Below are 23839 nucleotides of genomic sequence, written 5' to 3'. Positions count from 1 at the left end.
GAAATAAAATTCGTGATGCTTCTTCATTCTACATACAGATTAGTCATGTTTTTAACTTTTTTGAAATTATAGTTTGACAACCCAGAATCTTCACGGACCAGACATCTTTCTGAGGCGGTCTGGTTCAATGTCCCTCTGAATGGAGGAATGCATTCTTTCCTCAGTGCATTCATCAGTAGGCTTGGTCAGTCTGTGCTTGAAGATTTTACTTGATGGGGAACTTGTGATTCATTGTTTTTTTTTTTTATTTCAATGGGTTTTTGGGGAACAGGTGGTGTTTGGTTACATGAATAAGTTCTTTAGCGGAGATTTTGAGATTTTGGTGCACCCATCACCTGAGCAGTGTACACTGTAGTGTACACCCAAAGTGCAGTCTTTTATCCCTCATGCCCCCCTCCCAGCCTTTCCCCGAATTCCACAAAGTCCATTGTACCTCTTATTTTATTTTATTTTATTTGAGACAGAGTTTCACTCTGTCACCCAGGCTGGAGTGCAGTGGTGCAATCTCGGCTCACGGCAACCTCCACCTCCCGGGTTCAAGCGATTCTCCAGCCTCAGCCTCACAAGTAGCTGGGATTACAGGCACCCACCACCATGCCCGGCTAATTTTTTGTATTTTTGGCAGAGATGGGGTTTCACCATGTTGGTTAGGCTGGTCTCAAACTCCTGACCTCAAGTGATCCGCCTGGCTCGGCCTCCCAAAGTGATGAGATTACTGCCACGAGCCACCATGCCCGGCCCATTGTATCATTCTTATGCCTTTGTATCCTCATAGCTTAGCTCCCACTTATGAGTGAGAACATATCATGTTTGGTTTTCCATTCCTGAGTTACTTCACTTAGAATAATGGTCTCCAATTCCATCCAGGTTCCTGCGAATGCCATTATTTCTTTTTCTTTTTTCTTTTCTTTCTTTTTGAGATGGAGTTTCACTCTCTTTGCCCAGGCTGGGTTGCAATGGTGCGATCTTGGCTCACCGCAACCTCTGCCTCCCGGGTTCAAGCAATTCTCCTGCCTCGGCCTCCTGAGTATCTGGGATTACAGGCACACACAGCCATGCCCGACTAATTTTGTATTTTTAGTAGAGATGGGGTTTCACCATGTTTCTCAGGCTAATCTCAAACCCCTGACCTCAGGTGATCCACTCGCCTGGGTCTCCCAAAGTGCTGGGATTACAGGCATGAGCCACCACGCCCAGCCGAATGTCATTATTTCATTGCTTTTTATGGCTGAGTAGTATTCCATGGTATATATATACCACATTTTTCTTTATCTACTCCTTGATGGATGGGTATTAAGGCTGGTTCCATATTTTTGCAACTGCAAATTCTGCTGCTATAAACATGCGTGTGCAAGTATCACTTTCATATAATGACTTCTTTTGTCTGGACAGATACCCAGGAGTGGGATGGCTGGATCAAATGGTAGATCTACTTTTAGTTCTTTAAGGAATCTCCACACTGTTTTCCATAGTGGTTGAAATAGTTTACATTCCCGCCAACAGTGTAAAAGTGTTCCCTCTTCACCACACCCACAACAACATCTAATTTTTTTTATTATGGCCATTCTTGCAGGAGTAAGGTGGCTGCACTGTGGTTTTGATTTGCATTTCCCTAATCATTAGTGATATTGAGCATTTTTTCACATGTTTGTTGGCCATTCGTATATCTTCTTTTGAGAACTGTCGATTCATGTCCTTAGCCCACTTTTTGATGGGATTACTTGTTTGGTTCTTCCTGATTTGTTTGGGGAACTCATGGTTGTTTTTATGGTAAGCTATTCTATTGCTAGACATTTATACTTAGAAAATTATTTCTCAAACTAAGGCAAAATCTCCTTCCAACTTCTACCCACTAGTTTGAATTATGCTTTCGAGAGCAGCACAGAATCTGACAGCCCTTAGGATATTTGATATTATACTCTTCTTGATTTTTTCTCCTCCAGGCTAAGTATCCTTAGATACTTGTGAGCACTAGAGTGTTCCTTACATATTTTGTCATCCTATTGAATTTGGGAACTGAATTAAATTCAACAACCTCCCTTCTTTTTTTGAGCTTCTACTGTGTTCAGTGCTGTACTCAGTACTAGAAAACGAATCAGATGAGAAAACACTACACTTATACAGGAATCTTTGCAAGAGCAATTAACAGATTGGAAAGACTCAGTAGCTTTATGGGATCCACTGAGGACCCAAGGGAGGGTATGATTAATTCTACCTGAGGATTTAAGCAAGGCTGGTTTACAAAGAAAGTTCTCCTTGCACTAAGTCCTGAAGGTGGGTGGGAAGTATCCAGGTGTGAGGGACATCCCAGGCAAAGGTAGAAAGACGTATGACCAAAAAAAAAAAAAAAAAAAAAAAAAAAAAGAACAAGAGAAAATTCTCAAATAATCACAAGGCATTACAGCACCCTCCAAATTCCATGAGAGCTACAAAGATATAAATGTGATTAGTGGGGAAAATAATAATTATGGAAATAAAGCCTGTCTCTAAAAATGTAGGCAGGAGGGTGGTGGTCTGCACAAAGACCATAGAATTTGAGCTAAAGAGCAAGATCTGTCAATGTTCACTCAGCCCAATCCAAGGAAAAGGGAGCATATTGGGAAGATTTATCAGTTTGGAGGAGAAAAGCAAAAATTTGAAGAAACAGTAATCAAATGGGAGGAAATTTTGTGTGCCGATTTTACAATGGGATCTGGTGTCAGTTTGCCTAGTGCACATCCCAGCTCTGACTCTTGCTCTCTACGTGACCTGGAGCAAGTTACTTAATATTACCAAGATTCAACTTCCCTATGTGTGAAATGGGTCATGATAGGCTGGGCACGGTGGCTCATGCCTGTAATCCCAGCACTTTGGGAGGCCAAGGCAGGCAGATCACAAGGTCAGGAGATCAAGACCATCCTGGCTAACATGATGAAACCCTGTCTCTACTAAAAATACAAAAAAATGGCCAGGCGTGGTGGCATGCACCTGTAGTCCCAGCTACTCTGGAGGCTGAGGCAGGAGAATGGCGTGAACCCAGGAGGCGGAGCTTGCAGTGAGCTGAGATCACGCCACTGCACTCCAGACTGGGCAACAGAGGGAGACTCCATCTCAAAAAAAAAAGGGTCATTATAGCAAACTTCAAGGGATTATTAGGTTCCTATAACATAATCAGGTTCATACACATAATGAAAGTGTGTATCATATGCCTGGCACATGCTAAGTTATCAGTGCAGAATAAATTTTATTATTATTTTCTCATTTATTTAAAATAGCAATTTAAAGTGAGGAAGCTGCATGTAGAAGAGAACAAGACCCAGGGAGGGGCTCTTACAATCAAGCTCTTAGAATCTTTTACTTCATGTGCACATTTTCCCTCTACATGACCTTCTAGGCCTTGGGATCCTCCCTGCTCTCCTGGGCTATCAACCCCATGACCCACAAGTCATGGCAGAGACCAAAGTGTCCATTCTCATGCCTGGCTCATGTGGACAACTCGTTCTCTCTAATTCTGCTCAGACAGCTAAGATTGAAAGCAGACAGGGCAAGGGATGGTGGATGGAGGTTAAATTCACCTTGTTCAAGGTTTGGTTCCTTGTCTGACGCAGATAAATTTTCAAATCTTCTTTCCAACTACCTTCATCTTAATCAAGGTTCCTTCATCTAAAAGGAAGAAAAGCTACTCAAGATATCTTAAGAAAAAAAGATGGAATATACTGGAAGGAAACAGAAGCATCTCCCAGAATTATGGGGCAAGAAGATCCAGGAGGCCTCACAAATGAGAGACTTTGGACCTAAGGCACCTCTCTTGGCCTCCAGCACTGCATGGTCTCTGGGCACCATGTCTCTCTAAACATCTAATTCATCCTTGTTTCTTCCAGCAAACCCCCTGCTGCTGGAGAAAAACAAGGTTGCTCCAGCCCTAGCCTTATCCCATCTCACTGTGTACAATCTCTGCTAATTAATCTCCTTTAACATGGCTTGGTCAATTCATTCTCTCATGAGAAACTTCAGAGATTTCCTACTGCTTATAGAAATAAGTCCAAGTTTCTTATCATGACATTGCATGCCCTCTTCAATCTGGAAAGTTCAACCCTTTCCAGCCTGATTCCTCCACATAGATTCCATGTCTAGGCGGTCTGGATTTCTATAAATATGGCCATAGCTTTCCAAAATCTCACATCCATTCGTGGCTGGAATGCTGTTCCTCACAATCCTCTCATATTAAAATCATACACAAGTGAAACCAAACTGATTTTCTCTTTCTGGGCCTATACTTAAATTACATTGCCCAGCCCTCTTGCATCTAGACAGCATGACTGCTTCTCTCCAATAGAAAGAGAATGGAAGCAATGTGTGTAACTTCCAGGCCAAGGCAATTAATAGCATGTGTGTCTTTTCAATCTATTCACTCCTTTCTCCCCTCCTCCCAAGGAATAATCCCAAGCAACTGTGAAGCCAGTTAAAGATGAAAGCCTGGAGCCACAACATGGGTGGAGTCTGGGTCCCAGAATGACGGTATGGAGCAGACTGTGCATGGCTAGGACATGAGAAAGAAAACTTGATCAGGCTAAGTCACTGAGAGTTAGCATTGTTCATAATAGCAGTTGAACTACTCTGATGGCACATCATACCTCGAGACTTTGCTCAAATTTTATACCTTCTTATGTCACTCCTGTAGAAAATGACCACTCTATCATCTGAGTGTTTTTCTCTAGTGCTCCATTTACAGTATTTATCATTTAGCCTTATGTCATTAAGGTTGTTTATGTGTTCTCTCTTTCTCTCTAGATTGTACATTTTTTAAGGACAAGTGTTGAGGTGTTCCTTGCCCAGCAACCACATTTTAGTCCCTGCTAGTATACGGTGAGGGTTGTTGCTGCTGTCACTGTACATGCTGTTTCTTGATGGAATTTCTATCTGGTGAACAGGGGTGGCAAGCAAGAAGGAAACTTGAGAGTCCCCTTACATTCTCCTAGGGCTGAGGGGATCTCATGAAAGGAGTCCTCCAAGTCCAGGGAAGCTGTGTGCACCTGGGAGAGCTGTGCCCTGCCCAACTCCAGAGGGCTCTATTCATGCAAATTACAGTGCACCTGTGTGCACACTTCAGAGCCCAAAGACTTCTTAGACACCAAAACATTTCAACCACCTCCAAATCTACAACCAAACTAACTGAAAGTAGTTATCCCCAAAGTCTCAAATGGCTTATCTCCCAACAACAACTTTTGACATCTGCTCTTCACAAGGGAGAAGGTATGGGGAGACAAGACAATATGTACTCTCTTATTTGTTCCAGTTCTTTCCAGTCCAACATAATCTTATTAGGCAGGTGGGGGTTCTTTAACTCTCTGACTACATCCCTTGGTTGTGTGCCCAATCTTGGCTTCATTGAGTAAAGTACTGACTGCTTAACCCCAGACCTCTGTGCTTCCTTCTTCATCTGTAGGATGAGGATAATGATATGCACTTGGCAGAAGTTATGTTTTGTTTTGGTTTTGGGTTTTTTGAAACAGAGTCTTGCTGTGTCACCTAGGCTGGAGTGCAGTGGTGTGATCTTGGCTAACTTCAACTTCTGCCTCCCAGGTTTGAGCGATTCTCCTGCCTCAGCCTCCCAAGGAGCTGGGATAACAGGTGCCTGCCACCACACCCAGCTAATTTTTTGTGTGTGTGTGTATTTTTAGTAGAGATGGGGTTTCACCATGTTGGCCAGGCTGGTCTTAAACTCCTGATCTCAAGTGATCTGCCCACCTCGGCCTCCCAAAGTGCTGGGATTACAGGCTTGAGCCACTGTGCCTGGCCAGAACTTTTATGAGAATTAAATAACACAAGCACAGTGCCTGGAGCACATTGAGTGGTCCACCACCATCATTCCTTCCGTGTGTGACAGCAACCCCAGAGCTCCTGTCCAAGGGGCTGGGGGTTGCTGTCACATGCAGAAGGCATGATCGGGGCAAGGGGTTGTGGTCAGTGTAGGGGAACAGGAACAGGGAAATTTTCTCTGCATCTTATCCTTCTTACTAAACCACAAGATTGTAAGAGGTGGAATCAGTGTCATGCTTAACTTTACCTTCTCCACAGAGCCTGCCCCTGTGCTTGGCACATAGTGTTATATCATTTTGGTCATGGCTGGCTTTGCAATTTACAGAACAAAAGAACATTGGATAAAGTCAGGAGACTCTGATTCTAACTCCAGTATTGCCAATAACATGTAACGCGACTTTAAGAGTTGTGCTTCTCTGGGAGATACCTTGTTAAATGCCTGCTGTGTGGTAGGCACGGTAGCTGCAAGGGTGCAGGAGTTAACTACACAGACATGGGTCTTGCCTTCATGGCACTTACAGTCTAGTGAGAGTTGGAGATAGACTTTACACAAATGGCCACACTGTCAGTTAATTACAGTTTTAATAAATAAAAGCTATGAGAGTATATACAGATGGACCTACATGTGTTTGGGGAGATAATTCAGGGAAGGGTTTTCAGAGGAGGTGACACTTGAGTAGTGACCTGAAGAATGAATTAGGGCAGCAAAAGGTTGCTCCCCAACCTTTTTGGCACCAGGGACCAGTTTCGTGGAAGACAATTTTTCCATGGACGGAGTTGGGGCCATGGTTTCGGGATGAAACTGTTCCACCTCAGATCATCAGGCATTAGTTAGATTCTTTCTCATAAGGAGCTTGCAACCTAGATCCCTCCCATGCACAGTTCACAGTAGGGTTCCCACTGCTACGAAAATCTAATGCCGTTGCTGATCTGACAGGAGGTGGAGCTCAGATGGTACTGCTCGCTTGGCAGGCTCACTTCCTGCTGTGCTGCCCGGGTTCCTAACAAGCCATAGACAGGTACCCATCCGCGGCCCTGGGGAGTTGGAGACCTCTAAATTGGAGGTAGCCAGGTGTGATGGAGGAGGATAGGAGGGAGCGCTGCAGGTGCACGTGCACAGCCCAGGACGGAAATGAGCTCAGAACACACCAGAGGATGCAAGAAGGCCAACACGGCTGGGGCCTAGGGAATGCAGGAGAGAGAGGCATGAGATGACTCAGGAGCAGCAGGCAAGCAGCCTGATCATGCTGTGGCATTGCAGATCATGAAAGATTGAGGCCTTCAATCTAAGAGTACTGGGAAGCAGGAGCCCACCAAGAGGGGCCGTGTGGGGGCAAGCCATCCTGAAGGCAGGAAATAAGGGGTGCATTGTCTATAGAGAGTTGACAATAATAAAACTGACTAGGCCAGGCGTGGTGGCTCGCACCTGTAATCCCACCATTTTATGAGATCGAGGCGGGTGGATCACCTGAGGTCAGGAGTTCGAGACCAGCCTGGCCAACCTGGTGAAACCCCGTCTCTACCAAAAATACAAAAATTAGCTGGGCATGGTGGCGGGTGCCTGTAATCCCAGCTACTCGGGAGGCTGAGGCAGGAGAATCACTTGAACCCGGGAGGTGGAGGTTGCAGTGAACTGAGATTGCACCATTGCACTCCAGCCTGGGCAACAGAGCGAGTCTCCATCTCTTTGACAAACCTGACAAAAACAAGCAATGTGGAAAGGATTCCCTATTTAATAAATGGTGCTGGGAAAACTGGCTAGCCATATGTAGAAAACTGAAACTGGATCCCTCCCTTACACCTTATACAAAAATTAACTCAAGATGGATTAAAGACTTAAATGTTAGACCTAAAACCATAAAAACCCTGGAAGAAAACCTAGGCAATACCATTCAGGACATAGGCATGGGCAAAGACTTCATGACTAAAACACCAAAAGCAATGGCAACAAAAGACAAAATTGACAAATGGGATCTAATTAAACTGAAGAGTTTCTGCACAGCAAAAGAACCTATCATCAGAGTGAACAGGCAACCTACAGAATGGGAGAAAATGTTTGCAATCTACCCATCTGGCAAAGGGCTAATATCCAGAATCTTCAAAGAACTTAAATTTACAAGATAAAAACAACCCCATCCAAAAGTGGGCAAAGGATATGAACAGACACTTCTCAAAAGAAGACATTTATGCAGCCAACAGACACATGAAAAAATGCTCATCATCACTGGCCATCAGAGAAATGCAAATCAAAACCACAATAAGATACCATCTCATGCCAGTTAGAATGGCGATCATTAAAAATTAAGGAAACAACAGATGCTGGAGAGGATGTGGAGAAACAGGAACGCTTTTATACTGTTAGTGGGAACATACTAGTAAACTAGTAAACTAGTAAATTAGTTCAACCATTGTGGAAGACAGTGTGGCTATTCCTCAAGCATCTAGAACTAGAAATACCATTTGACCCAGCGATCCCATTACTGGGTATATACCCAAAGGATTATAACTCAAACTACTATAAAGGCACATGCACATGTATGTTTATTGCAGCACTATTTAAAATAGCAAAGACTTGGAACCAACCCAAATGTCCATCAGCGATAGACTGGATTAATAAACTGTGGCACATATACATCATGGAATACTATGCAGCCATAAAAAAGGATGAGTTCATGTCCTTTGCAGGGACATGGATGAAGCTGCAAACCATCATTCTGAGCAAAGCATCACAAGGACAGAAAACCAAACACCACATGTTCTCACTCATAGGTGGGAGTTGAACAATGAGAACACATGGACACAGGGTGGGGAACCTCACACACCCACACCGGGGCCTGTCAGGGGATGGGGTGCTGGGGGAGGGATAGCATTAGGAGAAATACCTAATGTAAATGACAAGTTGATGGGTGCAGCAAACCAACATGGCACATACATACCTATGTAACAAACCTGCACGTTCTGCACATGTACCCTAGAACTTAAAAGTATAAAAAAAAAACCTGACTAAAATCTCATCTGCTTTTTATTTCCACCTATATATACAACCATATGTGTGTTATAAATGTTTCTGATATAAAGGATGTGTAATAAACAATACACAAGTAAAAGGCAGACACTCTTTATTGTCAGTTCTATCTACTTGACTGATTCTCACAGAAAGCTTTGGTTCCTTTTTGCCAAAGGCTTGTATCCGAATCCATCCAATGCTTGTAACTCAACCATGATGTGACTAGTGAAATTACATACCGATCCACTTTTTGCCAACAAATTTATTGTCCTTAAATCTGATATGTGATCTGTTAAACTACTTCTTACCCTTGTATAAACTCATTCAACTGCAATCTTGTTTCAGCACTAAACACATTTTTAAGTTTAATCTACATTATTAACATTTTCCCCATCACTTTCTGAAGTCTAGAGACAATCAGCAAAACAAATCGATCCTTGATTCATGATTCATAATGTTGGCTAATTTCCATGGTGTAAATACTTCGACCACGGCCCATTACAGTCTACCAACGAGACATCACTGAGTGTGGGCCGGGAAAACGCATGTGCAGTAAGCACATTATGATACGTAATACTGGAAATGGTAGGAAGTGGACAGACTTCAGAGTTATTTAGGAAGTAGAATCTTGGCGATTTGTTAGATGCCGAGGTGAAGGCAGAGTTTGGGAAACACTGGATGATGGTGTCTTCACTATCACAGGGAGACAGGGAGTTGAAAGCAAGCAGAGAAAGGACGCATTCAGTTTTGGATGGGTTCCATTTGAGGTGCTTGTTACCAGGAGTAGCTGAATAGGAAGCTAGATAAACGGATTTGGAGCTCAGAGGAGCAAAGATTAGAGCTGCAAATTTGGGATATATTGATTTAAATGTTGACAGCAGGTTAAATCATTCAGGGGAAAATTGTGGAGTAAGAGGAAAGGTCTGAGACCTTGAAAACTCTGTTATTTGGTGGTCACCCAGAGTAGACAAGCACGCCAAGACTGGGGACAGACAGGAAAGTGGAGCACCCCCGCCACAGGAAGACGTGTTTTAAGGAGAAAGAAGGAATTTTGCTCAGATCAGGTAACACGAGAAAGGAGAGTGTCCTTTGACTTTAGTGATGTGGATGCTACTTGCGACAATTAAAAAGGCAATTTCACCGAGTGTGAAAACGAACACGTGGAGCTGAGAGACCACAAAACTGGGGGCAGGCGCCTCTTTCACCAACTTCAGCGATGGAAAGTAGAAGAGGGTGGCAGCAAGGGTACGTGGAGTAGAGAATCTTGGAATGATGAAACGCCGAGGATACGGATTCCAGTCCAGAGGGAGCAACGGATCGGATTCTGCGATACTGGAAAAACAGAAGGTGGGGGGGCTCGGTGATGGAGGGAGCAGGTGTGCAGTTTTGCCGGTGGAAAGTGGAAGAAGTTTCTCTTTTTTCCTGAAGCAGGCGGCAAAGACCTCTGAGAGTGCGAGTGTGGGGGGTGTGCCGGGCCCCCGGATGGGAGTGGAGGTTTGGAACCAAGTGGCCCGAGCCTGCGGTGAGTGGGCCCGCCCTGGGTGGCTCTGGCCGCAGCAGGGTCGATGGGGCAGCATGGTCTCGGCAGGAAGAACACGGCTTCAGTCAGTTCTGTTCTAAGAAGCAGAAGGTGGAGACACGCATGTTTTAAACAACTCCTCCCGGACAGGAAGAAGTGGAGTTCTGGCTGTTCTGCTAGGACGCCGCAGTCCCAGCGCGGAGACCACCGCGCAGGCGAAGCGCGAGACAGGCCAGAAATAGGGTCCCGCGCGCGGACCCCGGAGGAACAGCGAGGGCTCACTCGGTTTCCCGCAGCCAGCCTCGCCCGACCCAGCTGGGGCCGCCCCTTCCCGCCCCGGCCCCGCCTCCGCCTCAGCTCCGCGCCCACAACCCGGCTTCCTCCTCTCCCGCTGGGTCCGTCTGTCCCTGCACCTCCTTCGCCGCCGACTAGCGCCCCCTGGCCTGACGTCACCGGCGCGTCCGCCAATGAGCTGAGGAGGGACTTGGCTGCGGCCTGAAAGTGACGGGAGCAGCAGCCAATGGTCGGGCGGAGGGGGCGGGCCGAGACTGGTGCTGGGGGGCGCCCGCGCGCGTGGGGAGCTGCGGGAGGCGCGGCGCGGGGGGGTCGGGTGCGCGGCGGGAGGGGTCGGCGGGCGGCCCCTCCCCCTGCCAGGTCCGGGCGAGCGCCTGGAGCCGCCAGAGTTTCCGCACCCGGGAGGGAGATGCGGCCGGGGCTCAGGCTCCTTGCAGGTAACGCGCGGGGCGGCCCCTGCAGGGCCGAGCGCGCCGCGGGGCTAGCGGAGTTGGACGCGGAGCGGGCGCGGGTTCCCCGCTGCCGCCGTGTCCCGAGCCCCGCACGGCGGCCCGGGCCAGAGCGGCGCTGCTGGAGGAGTTGGTTCCGGGACCTGAGCTGCGGCCCGGGCCGGGGTCACGGGGGACGCGGGCCCCTGTGTGAGCCGCACATGGGACAAAGGGCGCGGCGTGGAGGCTGCGCGCCCCGCCTGTCCGCGCCGCGCTCGGGCCCCTGAGCTCCTCCGCCCGGGCAGAGGTCGCCGCCCCCAGCCCCTGCGTGCACAGCCGCGCCGGCGCTCCCTCGGCCCGGGCGCACCCGGCGCCTGAGGCGTGTCCCCGGAGCGGCCATCTGGCCGCGGGGCCCCGCGCCTGGCCGCCAGCTGGCCGCGGCGCAGGCGATGGCTGGACACAGCCGGGCCGCTTGGCCGCCTGCCCTGGGTTCCGCGGCGGCTCCCCCGCCGCGCCGCGAGCGCCTGCTACTCCACGCTCGGCTGCGGAGCGGAGCGGCGCGAGCGCGGGGCCACCGGCCTGGGCGCCCGGGGCCACCGAGCCGCCACTTCCCGGCGTGGGCTCGGAGTTTGGGGAAGCCGAGCAGGTGGCGCAGCCACTGCTCACCTCCTGCGAACTCTGCGGGGCTTCTGGTCTTGTTGATGTTGTGGCTATGGGCTGCGTGTGTGTTTTTCTTTTTTTTAAACCACACACAAAAGAAGGGAGGAGTTAGAGGAACGATCTAGCCACTATGAGTCATCCCACACTTCGCTCTTTCCCCGGGAGAGCAAATGCATGGGGAGAATGTCTTGAAAAACAGTTATAGTAGGGACTGACTAGGTCCCCTCCCTGTCCCCTTTCTCTGCAGTCCTGTCTGCGCCGGGCGCGCCCCAGATGGAGTGGGGTAAAATCACGGCCAGCGCACCTAGATAGGGGAAATGGCTACAAGCTAGCAAACTGGAAACTTTCTGGGACAGTGGAGCTGTGAATATCAAACCACACACATTCTTGCTATAGGCAGCCATGGCCCTCGTGCGCTACTAAACTATAAAATGGGAAGGCCGTCACAGCAGGACGATACCTTAGCCTTCAGTAGCATGTATTCAGCACTGCACGGAGGAGGGCGGTGGTGGTGGCTCGCGCCCCTGCCTTGAGGGGCCCAGGGTCTGATCAGTCAGGAAACTGCCAGGCCCAGGGATGCAGAGTCACAAACGATTGTGTTCTCTAATCTGATTCCCAGAGGCGCTGTCACCTCTCACCGTGCAGAGGATGGCTGGCTATGTGATTGAATGTTACAGATGAGGTAGAAAGGCTGGGCAGAGGTCAGCAGGCCCCTGGATGCGTGGAGGGGAATATTCTTCTGTAGGTGGCTGCTGCTAATTTTTCCAAGGGGAAACATTTAGGTTTGGTCTCGCCATTCTGTTTACTGCAGTCCAGGCTGCCGTGTCAGCTGTCATTGGGTCCTCATGGTTCACAGCTGGATGACATTTGTTTTTCTGGGATCCCTGTGTGGGGTCTTTTTGGCCTTCTCACTGATGATTAATTTGTTTTAACCTCCTGAAAACAGAGGCTCGATAGGAGAAGTTTGAGAAATTGTAGGATAAAGGGACCTCTGCTTTGTTCCAGATTCAGCCCCTGTTGAGGGGCCAGTTGATTCTGTCGCAGGAGTCAGGTAGCGAGCAGAACACCGACTTCATTCCTCCTGGGTTGTGCCCTCTGCTTGGCCTGTAGCAGAGGCCACAGTGGGTCTCTCTTTTTGTTGCTTCATAAGGTGGACTAACGATCCAGCTATGGCAGAGGAGCCAGGGAGCCCAGGCAGGACATCATGTGGAGAAGAGGGACCAGAAAGTTCAACCTAGGGCCCATCTGGAAGAAAACAGAGCATCCTTTCCTATTTCATGTCCTGACTGTAAAAAACGGTGGAGGCCGGGCACGGTGGTTCACACCTGTAATCCCCATGCTTTGGAAGGCCGAGGTAGGAGGATCGCTTGAAGCCAGGAGTTTGATTCCAGCCTGGGCAACATAGTGAGACCCTGTCTCTACAAAAAAATATTTAAAATAGCCAGGCATGGTGGCATATGCCTATAGTCCCAGCTACTTGGGAGGCTGAGGTGGAAGGGTCCCTTGAGCCCAGTAAGGTGAAGCTGTGGTGAGCTATGATCATACCACTATACTCCAGCCTGGGTGGCAGAGTGAAACCCTGTTCAAAAAAAAGGGGGAAGGGATGTAGAGAGGGTGGTCCCCCGTCTCTGCCACCTTACTCAGACAGGGCTTCTTTTAACTGAGTGCCAGGCCTGGCTCAGGTCATTGAGGAACAGAAGTCGTTTAGTGTTGGAGGAAGGAGAGTTGGGAACAAGGTCACTGTGCATGGTTGTACAGTTTGTGCCAGACACCTGACCAAGGAAGCCATGTGCCCTGGGTCTGCCCAAAAGAAGGGTCCGCCTTTCTCAATCGCACCAGGTCACCCGATGGGCTACTGCTGGCCCTAGTGCTCAGCCCATCTGCAGGAATAAACACTGGCAACATGGGTGTGCCTGAGACAGGCAGTCAGGGACTAGGAAGCAGCGGCTAATTTCTCCAAAATCTAACAATAATGAGAACTAGTTGTTTGCATACATTTTCTCCTTTAATCCTTACCACCACCTTCTGAAGAAAGTAGTGGTGGTACTATGTTGTGCCAGTGAGGAAATTGATTCTTAGAAAGACTAAGCAGTTCAGGGTCGTGCAGCCGGCAAGTCCAGGTTTGTCCGTCACCAGAGCCTTTGGTCTCAACCACTGGACTAGACTGATCACTTTGCCTGGCTTTCTAACAAATTGTAGCTTTTTTTTTTTTTTTTTTTTTTGCTTTTGCTAGTGAAAGGCATTTTCCAAACTGTTCCACTATGTACGTTAACAGTAAATCCCTTCAAAGAAAAGAGCATTTGTGAGTATTTTCAGTGGCAGCAAAGAAGTGGGAGGCCTTGGAGAAAGGAGAAGGAGCCCCCTGAGATAGAGAAGCAGGGGAGTCACAGCAAGGAGGGGAGAGCCAGCCAGAACTGGGAAATGATGTGGGAGCAGGGGCATTGGAGGTAGGCCAGGTTTCCTGCTGTCCCTGCAAGAGCAGAGGAGGAGATCATCTGAGATCCACTGAGTCAGCCATCCACTTGACTTCCCAAGAGTCTGGACGTGGCCTCCTACCAGGGCACCTCGTTGATGGTGTGGTCCACAGTCTGCCTTATATATCCTGGGGCTGTGGCTTGGAACATGATTATGCTTAGAACATATTGCTTAGAACACGTTTATGTTCTAAGCAATCTGAGGTACAGTCGCTAATTTAGGAGCACAAAGTATTTCCTGATTTAATATTCTACTTAGAAGGCCATTTGAACCTTGACAAACGTTTGTGAAATAATTTTCAAATATTTGGGCCTGAAGCAGATAATATCCAGGCTCAGTGGCACACTCCTATAGTCCCAGCTACTTGGGAGACCGAGGCAGGAGGATTACTTGTGCCCAAAAGTTGAATCTAGTCTGGGCAACATAGCGAGACGCCATCTCCAAAAATATATTGCATGAGCCAATAAATTCACTATTGAAACAATAAAACAGATAACGTCAAAACCGGTTACATGACCTTTTGTCAGCTCATGACTCTATTTTGCATTTAAAATTGCTATAAATTATTTGTTTTCCTTCACATTTAGTTTTCTAAATTTTCTTATTCTCCCCATGTTAAATCATAGTATCTTCCTAACTATTCAGTATTTGGCTTTGTTGGGCTTTGTTGTTGTTTGAGACAGGGTCTCACTCTGTTGCCCATGCTGTAGAGCCGAGGTGTGATCTCAGCTCACTGCAGCCTGGAACTCCTGGGCTCAAGCAATACTCGCACCTCTCAGTCTCCTGAGTAGCTGGGACTGCAGGCATGCGCCGCCTCCACACTCAGCTAATTTTTGTATTTTTTTTTGTAGACACGGGGTTTCACCTTGTTGCCCAGGCTGGTCTCGAACCTCTGGGCTCAAGCCATCCACCGGCCTCGGCCTCCCAAAGTGCTGGGATTACAGGCGTGAGCCATTGCAACCAGCCTTGATTTGTTGTTTTTTAAGTAGCAGGAGTAATTTCTTTAGCTGAAATGTAAGCATAGAGGTTGGGGCCTGTGTGCTAACCTGTGTTGTGTTTGCAGTTGTAATTTAGATTCGAGAAGTGGTTTATCCTTTGACTGGAAAAGAAAAGTAGCTGCAGTATTCCCCCAGCACTTGCTGAGAGCATGCCGTATGCCAGGCTGTGAGGCTCGAGAGAGAAGTGGTGGAAGAGTTGCGGCCTGTTTCATCTCTAGATTGTAAATCTGAGCCTCCTTCTGGCCCCTGGAAGGGGACAGCATCACCATGGAATGGTGTGTCCCGTTGCCTGTTGGATCTGTCTCCATCTTCACTCAGACAGAAGGCTATAGAAAGATGCCTGTGACTTCAGGTGGCCTGTTTGGCTGGCTTCTTATTGATTCCATAATCTGGGGTATCCACTTAGAGATCCAGAAACGAATACATCCAAACTGCCTTCCCAATCAGGGGGCTGGAATTCTCTTTCATCTCAGCAGGAAAAGAACAGGGTCCAGGTCGCTTAGTAAAGACAGGAGCCTTGGTACCAATCAACCAGATACTAAAAGGGATTTCCCACAGAAAATCATTCTGTGCCTCTGCTTTCAGCCTTCTGGAAGAAAGTATTAGTAATAGTAGCTGGCCTCCCCTGAGCCTTCATTACAGCCAGGCAGTGCTGAGAATCCTATTTAACCCTCATGACAACTCTAGAAGGTAGGCACTCTTACCATCCCCATTTTAGTGTTGAGGAAACAGGCCCAGAGAGGTCAAGTAAGTTGCCCAGAGGTACCCCAGGTCAGAACCGAGCAGTCTTACCCAAACCTGATCCTGGTAAATCCAAAGAAAGCACCTGTCCAGGATGTGGTGGGAATGGGGACAGATGAAAGTGTGAGTTTGGGGGTAGGTTGAGATTTGTTTTGGTGAATTCCAAGGCGGGAAGCTGTTAGGCACCACTCACCACTGGGCGTTAAGATGCTTTGCAGAGGGCCGCAGGGGGTGGGCTCAGAGAGGAAAGGGGTTGTGCGCAGGACCGCACAACTAACGCACGGCAAGGATGAGGCACAGGCATCCCCGGCGAGAAACATTATGCCCATTTGAAAGAAAAGTTCAAAATAGGATATATTTTTATCTTGACTCTTTCACCAGGATTGAAGGTCATATCCTCACACAGAATAGCCTCCCTTCCTTTCCTTTGTATGGCTCAGCCTTTTCTGGGACAAGATATTGTCCCCACCAGTCATTTCCTCTATCTGTCCTCTGTGTTGAGCCAGTAGCCTAGGAACCCAGCACTCGATCCTGTGCCCCGCCTTAGGATTTCTCTGTTCGACTCCCCTGTCTCTGTGTCAGAGTCTCAGCTCCCTGGCCTGTGTGCCTGAATGCTACAAATAGACCATAAGCTCTTTCAGAAGCAGGATTGTGTTTTACACACGACCCTCTCCCCCGCCACACACGGTGTGCTAAAACCCAACAATGACTATTTATTAATTTTTCTGGATTGGATGAGGTAAGATGGTAACTTTTTTTTTAAGCTTTGTAAACTGGTTCAAGGACGATTAAAAATGATTTGCCTTGTGGGGTTGATGAGGATACCATTACATTCGTATTTCTAAACGATATTCCGGCATCAGAAACCAAAGGGCATCTGATTTGATAGATCCTGTGGTCGGACCCAGGAATCTGCATGTGTCCCATGTGACTTTTCTGCCCACTAAAGTTTGGGAAGCACAGCTTCAAATTGTTACTGATCACATCCTATAAAATCATAGCATAAATGACTATCTAGCTCTTACTCACGGTGCCCACTGCAGAAACGGTCCTACCAGTGTTGATGAATATTTATACGGTGTTGTTTTTCCTGCAGATTCCTAACCAGCATAATGCTGGAGCCGGGAGCCACCAACCTGCAGTTTTCAGAATGGCCGTGTTGGACACTGATTTGGATCACATTCTTCCATCATCTGTTCTTCCTCCATTCTGGGCTAAGTTAGTAGTGGGATCGGTTGCCATTGTGTGTTTTGCACGCAGCTATGATGGAGACTTTGTCTTTGATGACTCAGAAGCTATTGTTAACAATAAGGTTTGTATCTCAACTCTTTTCTGGTAAACTTAACTGCCCAACTGTGTCTCAATAATCATCTAAGTATGTGTTGCATTGTTCTCTGTGGAATGTAGGTTAAGCATTGGCCTGGGCCCCGATGGTGCTCTCGATTTTTCTCTCTTTTCAACATCGCCTCCATGATTTAGTGCCTTTCTTATTGCTGGCACCAAGGTTCTGAACCCCTGCCTCAGCTCAGGCACTCCCCTCAAGAGCTCCAGTCCACATATGGATCAAAGAGGCCGTTATTCTAAGATTACAAGGCAAGGGCATTGCAGGGTGTTGCAGACTTAGTATTCCAGATTTTGCGAAACATTTCCACAGTTGTTCAAAAAAAAAAAAAAAAAACCCATCACGCATTTGCTGCAGTGATGGACGGGTGTGATCACCTGCCAGAAGGTGCATCTTCAGCAGCAGGCAGGGAGCTGGCTGCCGCTTTGTCCTTCTCCGAGACTGTCGGGACAGCCTGCTGACAGCTGCTGGGGCAGGAGGAATGTGCTGCCCATGGGCGCTGCAGTTCCTGCTTGTTTCGTGTTTGGAGATTCGGTGTTGCTGAACTTGCAGAATCCCAGTCAATTTTGCTTACCAGTGGTTGCTATGTATCAGTGCAGGAAAAATGGTAATCTTTTTCCACTCCCTACCCGGAGTTAGGGCAGAAGAAAGAGGTTTGTGGGAAAAGATGAAAAAGATTCAAGCAGGCTAAAAACCAGAGCAAGAAATGCAGAGGCAGGCAAGGCCCAGAGGAGAAAGAACTCGGAAATGGCACAAGTTAGAGCCTCTCAACAATCTGTTATTCAGAAGATATTTTATGTGTGTTCCTTAGCCAGTGAAGAAGACTTAGAGGAATATACACATTTAGCTCCCTACTAGATATAATTAGAGCAACTCTTTGTAACACTGTTGGATGCTCTTAAAAATTTGAAGTTATGGATTCTACCAAATAAGTATAAAGTCATTTTCATGCTGAAAATGTTGAGAAGAACTCTCTGTATGACAAGCATGTATTGTATGGGGGCAACATGACTGATTTGCATATATTTTATTTGTGATATAATATTGCAATTGATCTCCATTTTGAGGGCACACACTAGATCATTTTTAATGTTTTAATGGGTTTTCGTTGTTGTTGTTGTTTTTGAGACAGAGTCTCATTCTATTGCCCAGACTGGAGCGCAGTGTCACGATCTTGGCTCACTACAACGTCCGCCTCCGGGGTTCAAGCAATTCTCCTGCCTCAGCCTCCCAAGTAGCTGGGACTACAGGCATCCCATGCCTGGCTAATTTTTGTATTTTTTAGTAGAGATGGGGTTTCACCATGTTGGCCAGGCTGGTCTCGAACTCCTGACCTCAGATGATCTGCCTCCTGGATTACAGGTGTGAGCCACCACACCCGGCCAATATTTATTTTTAATTCAAGTTCTTCATTTGTAATTTTCCTCAGATTCACTCAGCAGTTACTGTAGATGATTCTGTTTCAGTTCTTTTTTAAACCATGCTTAAAAGAACTAACGACGGGGACAAGGTCTTACTCTATTGCCCAGGCTGGAGTGCAGTGGTGCAGTCATAGTTCACTGCAGCCTCCGATGCCTGGGCTCAAGCCATCCTCCCATCTTAGCCTCCTGAGTAGCTAAGATTACAGTCATGCACCACCACGCCCAGCTGATTTTTAAAATTTTTTTGTAGAGACAGAGTCTCACTGTGTTGCCTGGTTGACCTCACCTGGCCTGAAGCAATGCTCCCACCTTGGCCTCCCAAAGTGCTGGGATAACAAGCGCAAGCCACCATGCCCAGCACAGATTGGTGGCTTAATGGCCACAGAACTGCTTTTCTCACAAAGATACAGTTTTATTATTTAAATTCCATTATTCATTTTGGTGAGAATATCTTGACTCTTTCACTTGTGTAAAGCAGAAGACATATAAAGTGTTAATTCAGAAACTATGTTGAAAAATGTTGGTCAGCCAGGAAGAAGAAAAACACGAGCCATGTTGTATGTGGAGGCCCCGGTGTCTGGGTGTAATTCTCGTTCCTTCTGTGAGGTGAGGCAGATGAAGCCATTTCGTGGCTCGGCTGAGCATGGTCTTGGCAGTGTTTTGGGGAGCATCACACTGTGCCCCTTTTGTTAACTTGCTAGCCCTCCCTTTTTCTTTTCCTGGTTAATGAAAGGCACTCCTCCGTTCATTGGCACTGTGCCTACAGTAATGTGAAACAGGCTGTTACTGGATTTTAGTGATGTTAGAGACTGTTTTCCAGATGCTTCCTTGCAGTGTGGAGTTGCCTTTTTTGTTCCTTGAGATGATGATCTTCTTTGAGACAGTGGAGTTAGGGGGAATTTTAGACACAATACATCTTTTCCATAAATCATTATGAGGAAGAATTGACCTTTCTTTCTGTAGCACACCCTGCTGTGGAGGCTCCACTTAATCAAATATTTAGAGCCTCGTTGGTGTTCATTTCCTGTTCAAAGGGAGGAAAAGATCCTCTGCCGAAGCCCTTCACAGCTGACCGGGTACTTCTGTAAGAGTGTAGAAGAAGGTAGGCTTCCAGGCTTGTCACTGAGTCAGCGAAGGGAGCAGGTGCCTCACATGACCTTCACAGAATCTCTAACCTGCTCTTGGGGAGTGGTCAGTGTGCTCCTGGCATCTGAAGCCGATCCCCATGGAAGCAAATGTCACCCTTAACAGTGGACATCAGTGACCAGCTTTGCATCTGTCACCTCTTTTCAAGCCTTTCCCTTTGAGTCAGCAAGCACTTAAGTCGCAAGTGCTGAGTCGCATGGTGGGTGTGGACCTTTGTTGCTCTTTGGGGCCACCCATCATTTGACCCATTTCTGTTTGGGGCATTCTTAGATGCTCAGAAGATGATTTGATTAGGGAGCTGGTACAGACGGGCTGTCCCATCAGATGCGCCCACCTATTGGAGTCAGGAACTGGTCACGCGAGGTGGGGGCCCAGAGGCAGCCGGGCAGTCTCTGCGAGGTGCCCGGAGCATGATTTGTGGTTTTGCTCCTGCCACGTGGCCCTGCCCTGGCTTTCCAGGCCACAGGAGGGTCTGTGAGCTGCAAACTCCCCTTTGAAGAATTCCTAAATTAATCAGAGTTTGGTTACTGCGATGAAGAATCTTGACGGACAACCCGGGGAAATGATGAGCATGTTGTAATTTCTAGTCCCTAAAACACTCCTGTTTAATTATGCTTTAAAGAGAAAGTTAATCTGTCATTTTTCTTACTTACTCCACCACAGTGCCTTGTTTGCCTCTCTTCTCATTAGACACAATTTAAGCCATCTACTTTCATCTTTTGAATGTAAAACAATGCATTTTTAAGCATCTGTAGTATAGTACCAAATTATCTCAGCAGTAAGAGCGGTACAGTGTTTTTTTTAATATTTAGTGATTTTTGTCTGGAAAAATTAAGTTTTTTTTTCTGATTTCATAGTCTGCTTAGCTCATGATCAAAAATGGAAACTTAAAAAAATATGTTTATCCATACTTAACTGGGACATTTTGGTAAGTTACCTTATTTAGTAGATATGAGAGGTTAATAGTGATCTTATTTAGCTGTGTGGTCCACTTATTTGACACGTATTAAGCACCTTCTGTATACAGCCAGCAAACCCAGATGTGGCCCAGTCCTCATGGAGCCCAGTCTAGTGGCACAGACAAATAGTCATGTGACTGTAAGTCACCAGGGTGCCACGCATTGCTTGACAGGGTGAGATGTCCAGAGGCCTATGGAAGAGGGATGGGATCAGCTCAGGAAGGGCAGAGCCGGGCAGCTGGGAGATGAATGGCGGAAGGAGTTGAGCCGTGAAGAGTTGAGGGTGACTGTCCAGGGGTGACCCGCACGTGCAGAGCCTCTGGGTTGGGAGCTGGCAGAAGCACAGCGCCAGAGCTATGGGCCTGCAGAGTTCGGGGGAAGCCAGGGTCTGCAACAGCCCCTTCGGCATATCAGCTATGTCCCAGGAGGGTGAAAGCTGATCGGTGTTTGAAGCCTGGTGGGGTGAGCCCATGTGTATTTCGAGATATCAACATAGAGAACATGTTGGGCACAGCATCCCCGCTAGGAGGCCTGACTGCATCCCAGGTGAGAGATGGAGGAGCTTGGCTTAGGGCTGATGGGAGACCCTTCTCCAGAACATCCCCTTTGTGACCCTGCAGGACCTCCAAGCAGAAACGCCCCTTGGGGACCTGTGGCACCATGACTTCTGGGGCAGTAGACTGAGCAGCAACACCAGCCACAAGTCCTACCGGCCTCTCACCGTCCTGACTTTCAGGTAAGCTGTGACATTGAAGGGCCTGGGAAGGTCACTCCCAGCTTGTGTGTGACATTGGATACAGGTGTGTGTCACCAGGTTCTCAGCATTCAGGAGTCTAGTCAGTGGCTCCAGGTGGGGTCTGAGCTGCTCATATACATGGGTCTCTAGGTGCAGAGAAGGCCAGCGTGGCCCCTGTGAAGGATGACATGCACGTTGGTGGTGTTTCATATTTTTCTCAGTTCTTGGAGGTTTGACCCTTTGCTGGTTAACACCAATGGAATAATATGAGTGAAAGCGTCATGGGGCCTCTGATGAAACTGATTTTTTTCACTACAGAAATAAATAAGGTATAAATCTTCCTACTGTTACCAAGTCAATATGCAAAAGCAATATGCTGCTTAAAAACAATCCCCCCTCCGTTAATCAGGGAGCCACTTGCACTGAATAGATGCATTTACCTCACAAAGGTTCTCGTCCATACCTGCTTGTCGGGTGCATTTAAACACTTGTGAGTAGACGTCCCACAGGAGCATGGGAGTGATGAATTGGAACCACCAGCAGCTGAGAAGCAGTCAGAATAGGAATCCCTGCCAGCGGAGGGTGTTTCGTTGGGGGAAGGCTGGTGGGCATACTGATAAGGAGCCCTTTTTTTGGAGGATAAGCAAGTTATAAGACTATCTTAAATCCAGGTCCCTAGGGGGTAACCATGAGTAGTGTGTGGAATATTATATCTTCTTGGATTGCAGCCTTGCCCCTTCTGCACTTAAAACATCGTCTAGCTTTCCTTTCGATTTTCCTCTGCAAATTGCTTCAGCGCCACTCCCCTTGGACACATATGTTTCATCCGTTTTTCCCTGTAGTTAATTACATTCCCACCTTTTCCACAACCTTCTTAGCTCGACAGGCATTATTTATCTTGATGCTATTTTTATCAAGCTGGCACGAAGTCTTCCGCTTCTCCTTTTAATATTTCCACACACAAGCCTTCTCCTCCAGACCTTTGCCATTTCTTGCCGCATGCCGCTGCGCGTGTACCCTGAACACCCTGTGTTTCTGCAGGATTAACTACTACCTCTCGGGAGGCTTCCACCCCGTGGGCTTTCACATGGTCAACATCCTCCTGCACAGTGGCATCTCTGTCCTCATGGTGGACGTCTTCTCGGTTCTGTTTGGCGGCCTGCAGTACACCAGTAAAGGCCGGAGGCTGCACCTCGCCCCCAGGGCGTCCCTGCTGGCCGCGCTGCTGTTTGCTGTCCATCCTGTGCACACCGAGTGTGTAAGTGTCGTCTGCCTGAGGCATCTGTATGCATGTGAGAAGTGATATGACACCCCCATGTCGCCTGGTTTCCTAAAACAGGCTCCCTTTATGTACCCATCTTGGTTCCAGAGCTGGAGAAAGTCTACTCCACAATATACTCTAGAAATAGAAAGGACACTACATAAATACCCTGCCAGACATTTGAAACAATTCTGTCTGGGGCAGAGACATCTCTTGTGAAAAAAAAATGCAGAGCACCATATTGGTGGAGACTGTGTGATAAGGTATGTTGTGATCTCTGGTGATACTTTCTGTTTAGCTTCTAGGATAACACCAGCTGTGAAGGCACGGATGTTAAATATTGCCGGACTTCGGGGTCTAAAGTTCAGAGGCTAAGAACTGTTCTTCAGTGGAGGGTCTGATGCAGTGTTTCTGTGTTCGCTGACAGCTTTGTGATTTATAAAATCCTTTCTTAGACTTAACATGCTTGTTATGAAAACGCTGTGACATCAGCTGGGCTAGTACAACAGTTCCACTTTAGGGATGAGGGAACGGCCTGGCAGGATAAAAATTTATCCAGGGTGAGGAGCAAGTGGATGTCGGGCAGGACTTAAATTCTGGGCTTCCCAGGCCTCCACTGAGGAGATGCTGATGTACTTGGTATTGGACTGGAAAGCGGTGCCCGCACCCTGCTGGGGAGCTGCTGGTGAGGTCTCTCCACCCTCCTCCACCTCACCCTGATCACCTGGGGGAGAGGATCACACAGGGTGAGGTGGAGGAGGGTGGAGAGACTTCACCAGCAGCTCCCCAGCAGAGTACCGGCACCGCTTTCCAGTTCAATACCAAGTACATCAGCATCTCCTCAGTGGAGGCCTGGAGGCTGCGTCTCCATCCCATCACGCTGCCTCTGTGTATTTGGAATAGGCGGGGCTGGGATTTCACTAGGCATTTGTGAAGTTGTCAGGAACCGCCCCCTGCACCACCATGTGGACCCTTTGAAAATGCAAAAGGCAGCGTGTTTGCTGAGGGACAAGATTTGACTGGAGTCATTCGTTCTGTGAGCACGAAGTGCCT

At 47.7% G+C, this 23839-nt stretch overlaps 1 protein-coding gene across 9 annotated transcripts in view; it reads left to right on the top strand.

Moving 5' to 3' along the window:
* Positions 1–10929: 10929 nt before the first annotated feature.
* Positions 10930–23839, top strand: part of TMTC4 (transmembrane O-mannosyltransferase targeting cadherins 4) — a 69703-nt gene continuing 56793 nt past the window's right edge. For 5 of the 9 annotated variants that reach the window (XM_019039873.4, XM_019039872.4, XM_055359442.2 and 2 more), the window contains exons 1-4: positions 10930–11056; positions 17018–17233; positions 21410–21525; positions 22567–22783. In XM_019039873.4, coding sequence (XP_018895418.4) covers positions 17072–17233; positions 21410–21525; positions 22567–22783 — 495 coding nt within the window. In that variant the 5' untranslated portion in view covers positions 10930–11056; positions 17018–17071. Of the gene's footprint in view, positions 11057–15090; positions 15456–17017; positions 17234–21409; positions 21526–22566; positions 22784–23839 lie in introns of those variants that run through there. The other 4 variants (XM_063697482.1, XM_063697483.1, XM_063697484.1 and 1 more) reach the window with 4 other exon arrangements.

The sequence above is a fragment of the Gorilla gorilla genome, chromosome 14 (assembly GCF_029281585.2).
Source record: "Gorilla gorilla gorilla isolate KB3781 chromosome 14, NHGRI_mGorGor1-v2.1_pri, whole genome shotgun sequence".
NCBI lineage: Eukaryota > Metazoa > Chordata > Mammalia > Primates > Hominidae > Gorilla > Gorilla gorilla.
This window is presented reverse-complemented; position numbering and strand designations above follow the sequence as displayed.